This window comes from Emydura macquarii, unplaced genomic scaffold, assembly GCF_026122565.2.
Source record: "Emydura macquarii macquarii isolate MOO-44397 ecotype Brisbane River unplaced genomic scaffold, CSIRO-AGI_Emac_v2 contig_2897, whole genome shotgun sequence".
Lineage (NCBI taxonomy): Eukaryota > Metazoa > Chordata > Testudines > Chelidae > Emydura > Emydura macquarii.
The window spans coordinates 40,606,814-40,621,687 of NW_027133034.1; the positions used below are offsets into that span (position 1 = coordinate 40,606,814).

Below are 14,874 nucleotides of genomic sequence, written 5' to 3' on the forward strand. Positions count from 1 at the left end.
CAATGGGAATTAGTCAAGCTACACAGAATAGCTTGCGTAACTCCCATTGACTTCGTAACTTCCCTTTTGCACGCCATCTCCACTGCACTGTGCCGACGGGAAATGCATTCCCAGCGACACAGCACTATGTTTTTTGGGGGAGTGGTTTTATTAGATTGACTTCTGAATCGATTGAGCATGTCTTCACTGCCACTCAATCAAACCGGAAAAGTCGATCCACCGTCAGTGTGTACATAGCCTCACTGTTGTAGGAAAGCATACTGTTGATTATCTAATCCTTTATTTGTCTAAGTGATATGTTATTTCCATCACAGTACAAAACAGTACACTCATATTGTGCTTCTTTTGCTTTATTTTTCCTTTAAGCTTTTTGATTCCATGTAGTTCGGTGCACACTTTTACAGTAAACTTTGCAAATTCACTACATATTTTTTTAAATCACTGGTAAATAAGAATGGCATAACGATTTGACCTGAGATGAATCCATAACCTTGTCTCATAATCACATATTTCCATCTCCTCAGCTGTGACATGCAAGTTTCATTTATTTGGAACTGCTTTATAAAAGTATAACATAATTGTGACTAAGAATCTGGCAGCAGATAAACCTAATTTTGATTTGCCTATGTCTAAGACCATATGTATTTGTGCCCTCTAGTGGCAATTTCAAGATATTTCTCCAGTAAATATGAAGTCTGCAGTAAAACAGTTCTGTATGGTTTAAATCTTTTATAAAATGTGAAATTCACACAAGAAAAATAACCTAATTCATCGAACAAAGAAAAAAATCTATAGGTTAATTAAAATAAACTTTAAGGGCCTGATTTTCAGAGATGTTGAACACCTACATATCCTGGTGAGCAAGGTCCTAGGTGTATGCAGGCACTGCAAATATTATAGGTGAAGGTATGGCCAGAAACGCTTGAACTGAAAGATGTTCATGGAGAAAAGTACAAATTAAAAGTGAACAAGTATATCAACTAAATGTTTTAAAGCTCGCTGGCATTTGAAAGTATTAAATCAACTTTTTTCAAAAAGACGAATGTTACACATAAGTCATAATTCTTTGCAAGATTGGTGCCATAATTTGAAAGTATTTAATGTTGTAAATGTGGTTTAAACTTCAAAATTCTCTTTGTAATTTATATGACCAAGTTTTATAACTTTCTGTAATTTCCCTCCTCTGCACCATTGGCTTGGGTTTTTAGAGGAATAGCTAAACAAAGGTTTAGAAGAAACATATACTTTTTGAATACCACTCATAGAAATAAGAGTTACATAGGTACAGATATTAATTGCATAAACACGTACAACCAAAATGTGCTGGCATAGAAAAAAAGTCTTAATATTTCTTCCTTATTCCCTCATCGCTTTTCTTTATTGAGGCATGTACTGTTTTGGGGCAAACATGTTAACTATACATCTAGTGATATAAAATCCCAAAGAAATTGAAAACTCACGTTAGCTATCAATGTATAACTTTACAATAAGTTGATTGTTTTCAATGGTTTACCATAATAAGACTGTTTGGTTAACCAAATAAAGTATAAATTAAATCCTAAACTAACAACATGCCTTTTTAGATATGTCACACATCATCTGTTTCTAATTCATATCACAAACAAGTTGAAACGTATTGGCTGTGCCTAACAGAACACATTCTGGGCTACTGATTTTATAATGATTTTTTCAATAATTCAAGTAAAGTTAGTACTATGAAAACTGCTTAATTGAAAGCCTCAGCGAAGTCTTCCACTTATGCAGAAAATAAGCATGATTTCTTCGTTTTATTTTGTATATTGAGATTTATATACAAAAGCACCTATCTTCAGTTCTTGGTGATTTAACAATTTCTTTAAAATGCACAGTTCAAACACAAATGTATAAGAACAAACTCAGCCCACATGAGCAGAAGAATCCGCTAACTAGAACTTCCAAAAATATAAAGAAACAGTCCCATTCTCTGTAAGTACCCCAAGTATCCCAAATCCCTCAGCCGTTCCCCAACACTTGAGCAAACAGATTGAAAATGGGATTGATCTACCTCCAAACTCCGATATTATGCAAGTCAGTTCCAGAGGCTGTAAGGATTGGGGAAATAGGTTAGTATGTTCAGAACTAGTATCTTTATTTGGAGGGAGTTAGGAGAACAATGTATGGGTGTTTTCTGTTAGACAAGCTTTGGGAAAGACTGATTATGTGCCTCAGACAAGGCAGAGTTAATTGGGGAGGTTATGTGGATTCCCCTGGTGGCTCTATCACCAGCACCTACAGCAGCACAAAGCAGCTTATGTTCCACTCCACATGGCACAGGAACATAGGTAGTAATCAATGAACTAGCATTTCAGCTTGTCCCAGGTGGCCTGGGCCCCCCCTGAATCTGTGGTCCCCAACAACTGCTATTTTGGCATCATTATCTGAACAGGCTGTGAGACAAGTGAAAAAGAAGCACTGCTCTTCATCTTGGACCACTCATTGACTGGCAACAACACTAGTACCCATGTGCCTGATCAGTGTCTTGGAGGGATAACTTTTAAGGACATCACAGTAGGACAGATCCCCTGTTTGTTCAGTCCTGGGCTCTTTTTTCTTTTTTTGACCAGCTCTACAGCTGGTTGAAAAATATGACATTTCAAATTTGTATTAATAAAACGGTCAATTTTTCATGAAAAAATGTTCCTGTTTTTTTACCAGACTTAGGTGACCCCTCTCTTCTATGAACTACCTATTTTAGATTGTTCAACAAAAACCATGAGTTGTTGGTCACTACTGAGCTGAAGTGGATTTGAGCCCCAATCTACAAGTGAAAGGTTCTGTACCCAGTTGCCAATTTCCTGAGCCCCATGACTCCCCTACATGGAATACATTCTTCCTTGTCCATAACCTAAGACAGCGTATTTTCTGCTTTGAGTGTTACCTACTGGCAAAATAATGGGTTTCATAAATAAAAATTCAGATTTAAATATTCAACCACAATATTTATTCTAAAGAATTTTTGTATATCAACAGTTATTTATATAACAGTGGAAGTTTCTCCAAACCTTTCTCAGCCCTACTGAACAAAGAATATGCTCAGATCTATAACTGTTCTCAGCTTGCTCCAGGATTCTTGACTATCAGACCAACTAGTTAGTAGTCATAACTGTAAATTCTCAAGGTGTCGGTTAATATCCAGTGCTATCCCCTAAGTTCCCTCACACACACACATGCACAAATAAATGTATTCTGCAGCAAGGAGGAAAGCAAAACCAAAGACCAAGCCCTGGTGGGGGAATGAGAGGAAGGAATGTGCTATAGGATGCTCTTCTCTCCCTATATATAGCCATCTTTCCCTGTCCGTGAAAATCTGTGTTATCAAAGGGCCACGTGTCCATAGATCCACCGCTAATATCCATGCCCTTTCCCAAACCCACCCTGACTCAGATTCCAACTGGAGGTTAAAAGAGATGGAGACCCATACAGAATACACCTCACTGTCATACACAGAATCAAAGCTTCATTTGCGGATTCCTTGCATCCTGCCATCCTCCACAACCTGCACAACCTCCAGAAGTGCCATGCTAGCTCTGCTTCCCAATGAACCTTCCATACCTATGGAGGGAACTGTATTTGCCCCATCTGATTATTGTACATAAAATAATTTCAATATGTGCCACTCATATTGATTTGAATGTGAATTGAGGTTTAATGTTTGAGTTATATTGTCCTTTTATATCCTTATGAAATTAAGTATTTTCTGTGCAATATATGAAAAAAGATGACTACATTAATATCAGTGTGAGTGGATTATCAGAACATAAGAATGGCATAGTGGGTCAGACCAATGGTCCATCTAGTCCAATATCCTATCTTCTGACAGCAGCTGGTACCAAATGTATCAGAGGGAATGAAGAGAACAAGGCAATTATTGAGTGATGCATCCCCTGTGATCAAGTCCCAGCTTCTGGCAGCCAGAGGTTTAGGGACACTCAGAGCATGGGGTTGTGTCCTTGACCATCTTAACTAGTAGCCATTGATGGACCTAACCCTCATAAACTTAGCTAATTCTTTTTGAACCCAGTTACACTTTAGGCCTTTGCAACATCCTTTGTCAATAAGTTCCACAGATTGACTATGAAGAGTATGGCTTTGTTTTAAATCTGCTGCCTATTATTTTCATTGGGTAACCATTGAATCTTGGGTTATGTGAAGAGATAAATAAACGCTTCCTTATTCACTTTCTCCACACCATTCATGATTTTATAGACCTCTGTCATATGCTCTCTTAGTCGTCTCTCTTCTAACATGAACAATTCCAGTCTTTTTAATCTCTCCTCATACCCCTAATAATTTTTATTGCCCTTCCCTGCACTTCTTCTAATTTTAATATATCCTTTTTAGATAAGTCAACCAGAACTGTATGCAGAATTCAAGGTGTGGACGTACTATGCATTATATAATGGCATTATATTTTCTGTCTTATCTATCCCTTTCCTAATAGTTCCTAACATTGTTAGCTTTTTTGACTGCCGCTGCACATTAAGCAGATGTTTTCAGAGAACTATCCACAATGACTCCAAGATCTTTGCCTTGAATGATAACAGCTAATTAAAACCCCATCATTTTGTATGTATAGTTGGGATTATGTTTTCCAACGTTCATTACTTTGCATTTATCAACACAGAAATTCATCTGCCATTTTGTTGCCCAGTCACCCAGTTTTGTGAGGTCCCATTGTAATACTTCGCAGTCAGCTTTGGACTTAACCATTGTGAGTAGTTTTGTATTGTCTGCAGACTTTGCCACCTCATTGTCCCTTTTCCCAGATCATTTATGAATATGTTGAAGAGCACACTTTCCAGTACAGATCCTCGGGGGACCTCACTATTTACCTCTTTCTACTGTGAAAATTGACCACTTATTCCTACTCTTCGTGTCTTATTTTTTAACCAGTTACTGATCCATGAAAAAACCTTTCCTCTTATCCTGTGACTGATTACTTTGTTTAAGTACCTTGTAAAAGATTTTTCTGAAAGTCCAAGTACACTATATCAACTGGATCACCCTTGTCCACATGTTTGTTGACACCCTCAAAGAATTTTAATAGATTGATAAGGCATGATTTCCCTGAAAATAACTTTACTGTAGTTTCAACCAGTTTGCTGGTATTATCTGACTAGTAATTGATACTGGGTAATTGTATAGAATTATTTAAAATTAAATCATTTTCTTTTGCCTTTGGATTTTCCCCATTAAAACCCATTTGTGTTTCAGGGAGGTTGTTGTGTTGTTCAAAAAGCAAAGATAATATTAGCTTGGGTCTATGTAATATATTTTATGTGAAGGTAAAATAAGCATTTGTGTAAAATAGACATTGATATTTCCTCCATTAATATATAAGGGTGAAAACAGGCATTTATCCCATGATGAATTTGAATTTAATAGTGAAAAGCACCTGTGTCCTTTTATAATGCAGAAATCAGATCAGTCCTTCTAATAGTGCAGTCTCCCATCTTGCATTCTAAGTCTTGCTCACACTTGCTGTCTATACCCAGGCATAGTGGGCTATCATTATTTATAATGAACCACATCAACATATGACTCACCAGGCTTTGGTTATAGAAGGCTAAAGAGACAAATTTTCACACTTGTTTCTGGTCCTCTGTACCAAAAGTAACACATATGAGAATGCAAGAATGCCACCTGCACTCCCCCTACCTGTCTTTCAGAAACTCGCTGCTTATGGGGACTGTAACATATAATATAATACAATGCAGGTAAAGAGATATAGATCAGTCTGTTGCATCAAATCATGTGAGAAAATTTCACTGATATGCTTGCCTTACTCTGGGTCAAATTTACTCCTGTGTCCAAAAGTGTCCCAATCTCTACAGAGCTATATATCATGGTCTGTATCACAGACCATCCCAAACCAAATCTCCAGATCCCAACACCCCATAAGTTGAGAAATTCAGATTCAGAGCCAAGTTTTGTATTAAAACAGCCACCTCTCATCTAAAATATTTAAACTGTCGGCCTATTCTCTCAGTTGAAATCCTAACATTTCCTTGGGGGGATACAAGAATAAATCCATAGGAAAATGAAAGAAAAACAGAAGTGTGTTTTTATTTCTTGTTGGATTTTTTTCATCAAGGTCTTAGCAAAAGTAGAATATTTCACTGAGTAAGTAGAAATGACCAAGTCTGAAATTAACAGACTGTTCTCTCCACACATTTAAAACATACTTCCAAAATGCAACAAAAAGTACCTTGTTTGCCTTCAGAATGTCTCCAGGAGTGTATGGCAGGAAGAAATTGTACACCTTACTGCACTTTTAAAAATATTTGTATCTATAAACCCTAATATATGCTTGGAGGAGAGTGCAGTGGCAGACTTTGACAAACTCTGCTCTAAATGAATGCAGGGTAGAGGAAAGCAATAATTGTTGGAGCACTTTGTTCTGTCTTTGTTGTCTAGCAATAGCCATCCATTATTAAACATTGTGACAATTAACGATAACAGTGTTTGATATAATTTCAGTAGAGAAGCCAAATCAAGTTTCAAGTATAAATCTGCCAAAATGAGACAAAATATTGTTTTGTCTTTCACTGGAGTTACAGTAGATACTGTGTAAGTAAAATCCCGCCAAATATTCCCTCACTGTTAGAGCCCTTGAAATTGTGTCTGGGGACTCTAACTTCAGCCTGATTGGTGGTTCCAGAACGGGAATCATGCCTCAGAATATAATAAGAATTACACACTATGAAAGATACTTTTAAGATACATATAATAAAAAAGGAAATTCAGTTTTGGCCAGTAGGTGGTGCTTTTGTACAAAACATTCTTCAAATGCAAGCAGTATCATTTCTTCCTTACTTTATAATAATGCACATTTTTCCTATTTACTTGCTCTCCCACACATTAGAGTTTCCCACTTCCTCTAACCTGCACACACAAATACACATATAGAAAATTAAGTTAGAACAAGCATTTAGCATACTTCCTTTCTTTATTTCTTCTTTTAACAATAACACAATGAGAACTATAGCTTTTGGTAGTGTTTATGGAACTCTGTTTGAGTTGGGTGTGCCCACATGCAAAGCAATATATTCCCTCAATTACACTTCAACTAAAAGTCTCTGGTAGCTTAGGACCAAAAGACACAAATCATATTTTAAATATAGGATTCTTAATAATTATATAGAATAATACATCAAATCCTGACCTGCCTAGGATATTTTGTTAATGTTAATTCCTTTCAAGGTTCAGCTAAATTGAAGTCTTTTCATTTTTAAGTTAAAAAAAATTATACAGTCTACATTATCTTCATATAGTTTTGTATACTGTTACTCATCAGTGTGAATGATTCTCAGAATGTTTCTGTGCATCTGAACTAATCTGATTAATCTCAACAGAAATGCCTTGCTTCCCCATCACCACCAGTGCATGCATACGCATATGGATCAGTAACTGGCTAAGATAGGAAACATGGTAGGAATAAATGGTCAGTTTTCACAGTGTAGAGAGGTAAATTGTGGGGTCCCCCAAGGATCTGTACCGAGGCCAATGCTGTTCAACATACTCATAAATGATCTGGAAAAAAGAGGTAAACAGTGAGGTGGCAAAATTTGCAGACAATACAAAATTACTCAAAATAGTTGAGTCCAAAGCTGACTGCAAAGAGTTACGAAGGGATCTCACAAAATTGAGTGACTAGGCAACAAAATGGCAGATGAAATTCAATATTGATGAATGCACATTGGGAAACATAAGCCCAACTATACATACAAATTAAATTAGCTGGTACCACTCAGACAGAGATCTTGGAGTCGTCCTGGACAGTTCTCTGAAAACATCTGTTCAATGTGCAGTGACAAGCAGAAAAGCTGACAGATTGTTAGGAACCATTAAGAAAGGAATAGATAATAAGACAGAAAATATCATAATGCCTCAGTATAAATCCATTATACTCTCACACCTTGAATATTGCATGGAGTGCTGGTCAATCCAGCTCCAAAACGATATGTTAAAATTGGAAAAAGTACAGAGAAAGTCAACAAAAATGATTAGGGTATGGAACAGCTTCCACATGAAGAGAGATTAAAAAGACTGGAACTGTGAGGCTTAGAAAAAAGATGACAGAGGGGGATCTGATACATCTATAAAATCATGAATGGTGGGGAGAAAGTGAAAAAGTGTTATTTACCCCTTCATATAATGCAAGAACTAGGGGTCACCCAATGAAATAAATACGTAGCAGGTTTAAAACAAACATAAAGAAGTACTTCTTCCCACAACACAAAATGAATCTGCGGAAGTCGTTGCAAGGGGATATTGTGAAGGCCTAAAGTGCAGGTTCAAAAAAGAATCAGCTAAATTCATAGAGGATAGTTCCATCGATGGCAATTAGCCAAGATGGGTAGGGACGCAACCCCATACGCTGAGTGTCCCTAACCCTCTGACTGTCAAACTGGGACTGGGTGACGGCCTGGATCACTCGATAATTGCCATGCTCTGTTCATTCCCTCTGAAGCACCTGGCACTGGCTACTGCTGTAAGACAGAACACTGGGCTCGATGGACCACTGGTCTGACCCAGTATGCCCATTCTTATGTTCTAATGTTCATCAGTTATAAAGAAAACTGTAGTGGTTTCAACAGTGCCAAGGCTCAGCATCCAAAATTTATCATGGCGCTTACCAGAAAAGATAGACTTTCTTTATAGGGTATACCCTAGAGGCACTCAAAAGGGTCATGTCTGTTGTGATGGTTCTCACTGGTTCTGAATATTTCTTAGAGAATATTCCTCACATTCTTGGCATGCACTGTTAACGATGAGAGTCTTTAAACTGATGTTTTGTGCAAGTATTTGTACATTTCTGGAGGCTCCATGCCTCCTCAATCTGTAACTGGGTTTCCTTTCCTCCTACAGAGCTTGCACTAGCACTCATTTATCTCAGAGTACAAATCTCTCCCTGCCTTCTACTCAAAGCCTCAACATCAAGTCAGAACCTGTTTCTCCTCCTAGAGACCGTACCAACACACCCTCGAGATACCCACAGCACACGCGCCACGAGGCGGGGAGATCTCCTGTTGACAGCTTGAGCAGCTGTAGCAGCTCATATGATGGAAGCGACCGAGAGGATCATCGGAACGAATTCCACTCCCCCATTGGACTCACCAGACCTTCGCCGGACGAAAGGGAAAGCCCCTCTGTCAAGCGCATGCGGCTCTCTGAAGGATGGGCAACATGATAACGTTATTACCTATTAGTTTTTTTTCTTGCAGTGTGTGTGTGCTATACCTTAATGGGGGAGGGGGGTCGATATGCATTATATGTGCCGTGTGTGGAAAAAAAAAGTCAGGTACTCTGTTTTGTAAAAGTACTTTTAAATTGCCTCAGTGATACAGTATAAGGATAAACAGAAATGCTGAGATAAGCTTAGCACTTGAGTTGTACAACAGAACACTTGTACAAAATAGATTTTAAGGCTAACTTCTTTTCACTGTTGTGCTCCCTTGCAAAATGTATGTTACAATAGATAGTGTCATGTTGCAGGTTCAACGTTATTTACATGTAAATAGACAAAAGGAAACATTTGCCAGAAAGTGGCAGACTTTACTGAGAGAGAAAGCAGCTGTTATGCAACATATAGAAAATGTACAGATGTTTTGACAGACCCAGCAATGGGTGGCCACGAATAAATGTTAGAAAGAGACTGGGTCACCTACCATACCTAAAATGCTCACAAACATGCAGGCATATCATTGGAGTATGGTACTCAGTTAAAAGGATCAAAGACATGTAAAAGAGGACCATACTTGTAAAAATGTTGAGTTTGAGGGCTAACATATTTAATTTTTAAAATTCTGGGTCTGCATCACTTATTAAATAAAAAATATAAAAATATGTACATTACATTTTGCTTATTTTCATATTAAAAAGTAAGACAGAGTTCGCAAAGCATTTGTGGCTTTTTGTAGTTTCCTTAAGCCAAAATGTGTTTTTTTTTCCTTGATAGCTTTGCTAATATTTTAAAAAGTCCTGAAAAAAACCAGAGGACTTTTTGTATAGAAAGCACTACCCTAAGCCATGAAGAACTCCATGCTTTGCTAACCAAGATAACTGTTTTCTCTTTGCAGAAGTTTTGTTTTTGAAATGTGTATTTCTAATTATATAAAATATTAAGAATCTTTTAAAAAATCTGTGAAATTAACATGCTTGTGTATAGCTTTCTAATATATATAATAATTATGGTAATAGCAAAAGTTTTTGTTATCTTAATAGTGGGGGGATTATATTTGTGCAGTTGCACATTTAAGTAACTATTTTCTTTTGGTTTTCTTTTACTCTGCATACATTTTACAGATTCAAACTCAGCTGTCAAAAGGCTAATCTGTAAAAGGTTAGAATTTACCCAAGATGTAACAACCTAAATCATTTTAATATAACATTTACAAACCATTGGGTGAACTGAGATCCATTGTATATACTGATTAGTTCTTTCATGCTGTTTTGTGCATTGTAACAAATTCAGGGCCCTGATATTACTTATGTCCTGCATATCTTGTAGTTTTCCACAATTAAATGACAAAGTGGCATAATTTGGCCCTTTCTCGTGAATTAAATGAAGCTGATATTCTGCCTGCTAGAATTGGATTTACATCTTTTAAGGCTACCGAGTTTGTGAGTGCAGGTGAATAACTATACAAGTAGTGGAGAAAAGAATCAAAATTGAGGAGTTGGCACAGACATACAAGTTATAGAGTTTTAGAAATCTTAGGGAAATTAGGGTTGTCAATAAAAGAAGCATTCAAAAGCAGATTTATCTTGCACAACAGGTCACCATCATTCTCACAGCCCTTATTGGTCACATTATCACACAGAGGGAACATTGTTGAACAACATCTCCTGTGTATTTCACCCAAACAAGTTTTGTATAGGGAACCCACCATTTTCTCCTACCCTATAATTTTCTTTAACTAAAATAGTTTAAACAGAAGGAATATCCCATTCATTTTTGTTCCTCTTTGTCCCTCATGTATTACAGGAAAAGGATGGAATACAGGATTTTTAGTTCAGCGTTTATGTTGGGGTGGGTTTTGGGGCTGTTTTATTGAGGGTTTTTTAGCAATTCCCCTTTAAGATTTTACCATTGTACAACTGGTAATGTTTCTTCTTTTCAAGAGTAGTTCTGTCACCCACTTAAGATGCGTTGACACAGCAAAGGATGTAGCTGCAATAGCCATCTAAGTATCAATATGGAGAGGTTATGTTAAGGGAAACATTTCCCTCTATTTCCCATCAAAACATGCAGTTGCTGTGCACTGCTCATTGATAAAGTCTGCCTCTTTGTGGTAGCAAAAGGTGTATAGTGTACATTGTGCATTATGACTTGGGCTCTTCCTTTCCTACAAATGCACACTTGGCCGTGCAGAGGCTAGTGCATTGCTACATATTTTGGATGGTCTCTAAGCAGAATAACATGTTAGTGCATCCATCCTGTCCCATAGAGCAATCTGGGGGATAAGAAAAAGATATGTATGCATATCAAAAAGTGAAACTAAAGCCCATAATCCATTTTTTTAAACACAAAATGTTTTTCAAAATAAATATCCTCACCTTAAAATGGACCTATACTCATATTCTCAGTCTGAGATTTTTAGTTTGATGTGTCTAAATATGCAAATATATCACAAATGTACCTTGCCATTTAAAAAAAACTTAGGTTTATCAGAATTGTTAGTAGTAACTTGTCAATGGGGACAGGGGAGTCAGTCTATTGAAATACGAAGAATAGCCATATTAATAGTTTACCTTACAATTTGCCTCAGCAACACAAGAAAAAGGAAATTTGAATTTCTAAAGCAGTAGTGGTCTAACATATGTTACCATAAGAAACTAGCAGAAAGCATGAAAGGTATTGCCGTGGCAATTTTTAGTAATCCTGACCATGGTTTTATACAAACACAAACAGATTAAAATCACATGAAAATGGATGCCAGTCATCCCTTTTGTTCCTGCCATTGAGCTCAGTTGAAGTATAGTGGCAAGGTAGTGGGGGATAATACATATTTGTAAACTGATCTAATTAAAAGAAGCACAACTTTGATTGTGAAGTAACTTTCTGTAAACTAGAACGGTCTACTTTTACCTGTTCCTTTATCTGTAATTTACCATGTATTGTGTTTGCAAAGGTAATTTGGGTTTAATCGTGTGATTCCTTTGTATTTAAGGAGTTTGGGGCAGAGCCCTGAAAGAGTATTAACATTTACTTTACATTAATCCATGCTATATAATATTTTAGGCAACATTCTTAATTGCAAGTTCAAATACCTTAAGTGGCATTTTGTCCATCTCCAAATATTGTTGTAGCTAAACTTATCCTTATTTTAAAAGGTGTTTTCAGTTAGCCCAGTTGCTGGCAACAATGATTATGATATACACAGTTGCACAATCTGTATATTGCATGCATTGTTGCCTTTCACAATGGAGCTTTTATCATTTCACTGTTTTTCCAAAGTTGTGTTTTATAACAAAATGGCTTATATTTTTCCCAAAAGTGGAACTTAATGGTTTTTAATGAATAATATAAAAATATCTGTTGTTCTCAGATCTTTTTCAGGTAAAGTTAAAGCAAAAATAAAACTACTCAATATACTGTTTTCAGGAATGTCAACCCCTTTGTATTGTATGTATTATCCTATATACCCATCTTTTAACTATAGACGTACCAATGCTGTTTTGTTTTCTTTTTCCTCTCCTTCTCCTAGAAGGAAAATGCTTTGTAATTTTTTTAAAGCCACTTGAAACCTCAATAAAGGCTGTTGCCTAAATATGGCATAGTTCATCTGTTCCTGTTTATGCCATCTGCTGTGATGTCGTCACTTATATGGCATTAATTTCCTGCCACTACAGATCTCTTGAAGGACTGATGGAACATTGGTGTCTGTTAGAATGCTTCAGTCTGTAGATGTAATAAAAGGCTTTTGTTAATATATTTTAACCAAAGATGTGGAGCAATCCAAGCTTTGAGCCACACACCTTCTGCTCAAAATTCTCCACTGGATTATTTTTAATCAGGTGTTGCATTTTCCCTTCCCTGCTCATACCTCAGACTAATCCATACCTCAGTTTGATTCGAAGAGGTCAGTTCAACGACAAATAAAAAATGCAGTACCTGTGTCCTCTGTGGAGTAAATAATGTAAAATCTGGGTTACCTTAGGCATTATACTTGGATTGCTTCAGATGGTTTGTATCCTTTTTTTTTCCTGCTTCTTCTTTTTCTGGGAATTTGTTTCCATTAAACAATGGTAATTAAAAATAGCTTGTAAATGGGGGGGCGTACAAGCATTTGCAACAAGTATTAAAATAGAGGCTCACAGCGGCATAAGCTGGACTTTGTCGCCACTAGATGACAAGATGTTATAACTAAGTTAAACCACATCTGTGTATCTCAAGGGACTTAATTCAGCTGTCTGTAGTGAACAAAAATGGGAAAAATTCACAAGTTTCTCCTGCTGGAAATAAGGTATAATTTGTATTTTGCAGACAAATCAGTAAAGTTACTGGCTTTCTTAGTGATACAGTGTCTGTGGTGCATTTTTTATTAATTAAATAATGTTTTGTTGTTAAATTATATGCCATTGTAGCACTTCTAAAAACAACACTGCAACAAACAAGTGCAACGGCTGTCAATGTTTTCTGTATTTGATTCCTAAATGTGGGGAAATGTTAATTACACATCTATACAGTTAGAGGAGCCCCTTCACCTCAGTGCCTCACAAATGTTAATGAATTTACCCTCAAATCATCCCTGTGAGGCAGGGATATTATCATCTCCTCCCTCCCACCCCTTACAAACATGGAGTTGGTGTGATTTAATGAGTATAAGGGTATCAAAATTTGGTCCCCTAAATGACTTGTCCAAGATCACACGGGAAGTATTTGTTCAAGCTAGAACTTGAATTCAGGTCTCCTGAGTGCTAGTTAGCCCTAGTGTTTTAGCCACAAAACTATCCTCTATAGGAACGTGCCCATATATTTATTTTATTTTTGCTTCACATATTCCCTGGGTGATATTCTTTTAACAGTTGTGGCTCAAGAAAGGTAGTAACCTATTTATTACCTTTTTCTCTTTACACTTACAATTTTGGAGTCTGTGAATAGCAACCTCAGTTTCTTTCAGCGAGACACACTTGAATGTTCGTGTTAGAGACAGACAAATTATTAATAGTTTAAGGTGCTTGGTGAAAGTGACTGTCAAAAATACCGTTAAACCTAGTTTCTAAATATATTGGTGAAAGAAAACAGCCATGCCATTAATTACTGTCACAGTTAGTCAGCGGCACCTGCAGCCCTACGCATATTATGCACAGTGCGTACCATTGGCATGGGACCACGTCAGCAATATAGGGGCCTCCCAACGGCGGTGGTGATGAGGAGCAGTACTGCCCTCTCAGATTTGGCCCCATGGCAGGATGAGCCGTAAATGACTGAGTAAATGACTGCAATCTGGTGCACAGTGTGTAGTGCCATTTGCTTAATTTTGGTCCTGCTTCTGCTCACTACTGTTGTAAGGCCGGGTTCTTGCTGCAGAGCTCTGCTCACCCCCAAGGCCCTGGCCAGTCTCAGCCTGCTTCCAGAAGCCCATGTCACCTCTTCTCTGCCTGCAGGACTCACTCAGCGATAGCCTCAAGGAGCTGCACAGAGGAGCCAGCCAGAAGAGGAGCAGCCCTGGGGTGTACCATGTGAAAAGTTTCCGGGGATCCCCCTGACAATTGCTTTTTTACCTGAAAGGTTTCTAGCATTGGTGAGTTTGGCCCCAACATAAACAATTAGATGCTGAAGTTAAAGGCCATTATTTGTGTTGTATTGTGTACATGTGTGCTGCT

General features: G+C 37.3%; 1 protein-coding gene across 1 annotated transcript in view; it reads left to right on the plus strand.

Annotated features, from left to right (window-relative positions):
* The window catches only part of MEF2C (myocyte enhancer factor 2C), a 143,150-nt gene extending 129,586 nt beyond the window's left edge, over positions 1-13,564 (plus strand). Inside the window, exon 14 of the mRNA XM_067569123.1 lies at positions 8,911-13,564. Coding sequence (XP_067425224.1) covers positions 8,911-9,232 — 322 coding nt within the window. The 3' untranslated portion in view covers positions 9,233-13,564. The remainder of the gene's footprint in view (positions 1-8,910) is intronic.
* Positions 13,565-14,874: the final 1,310 nt, after the last annotated feature.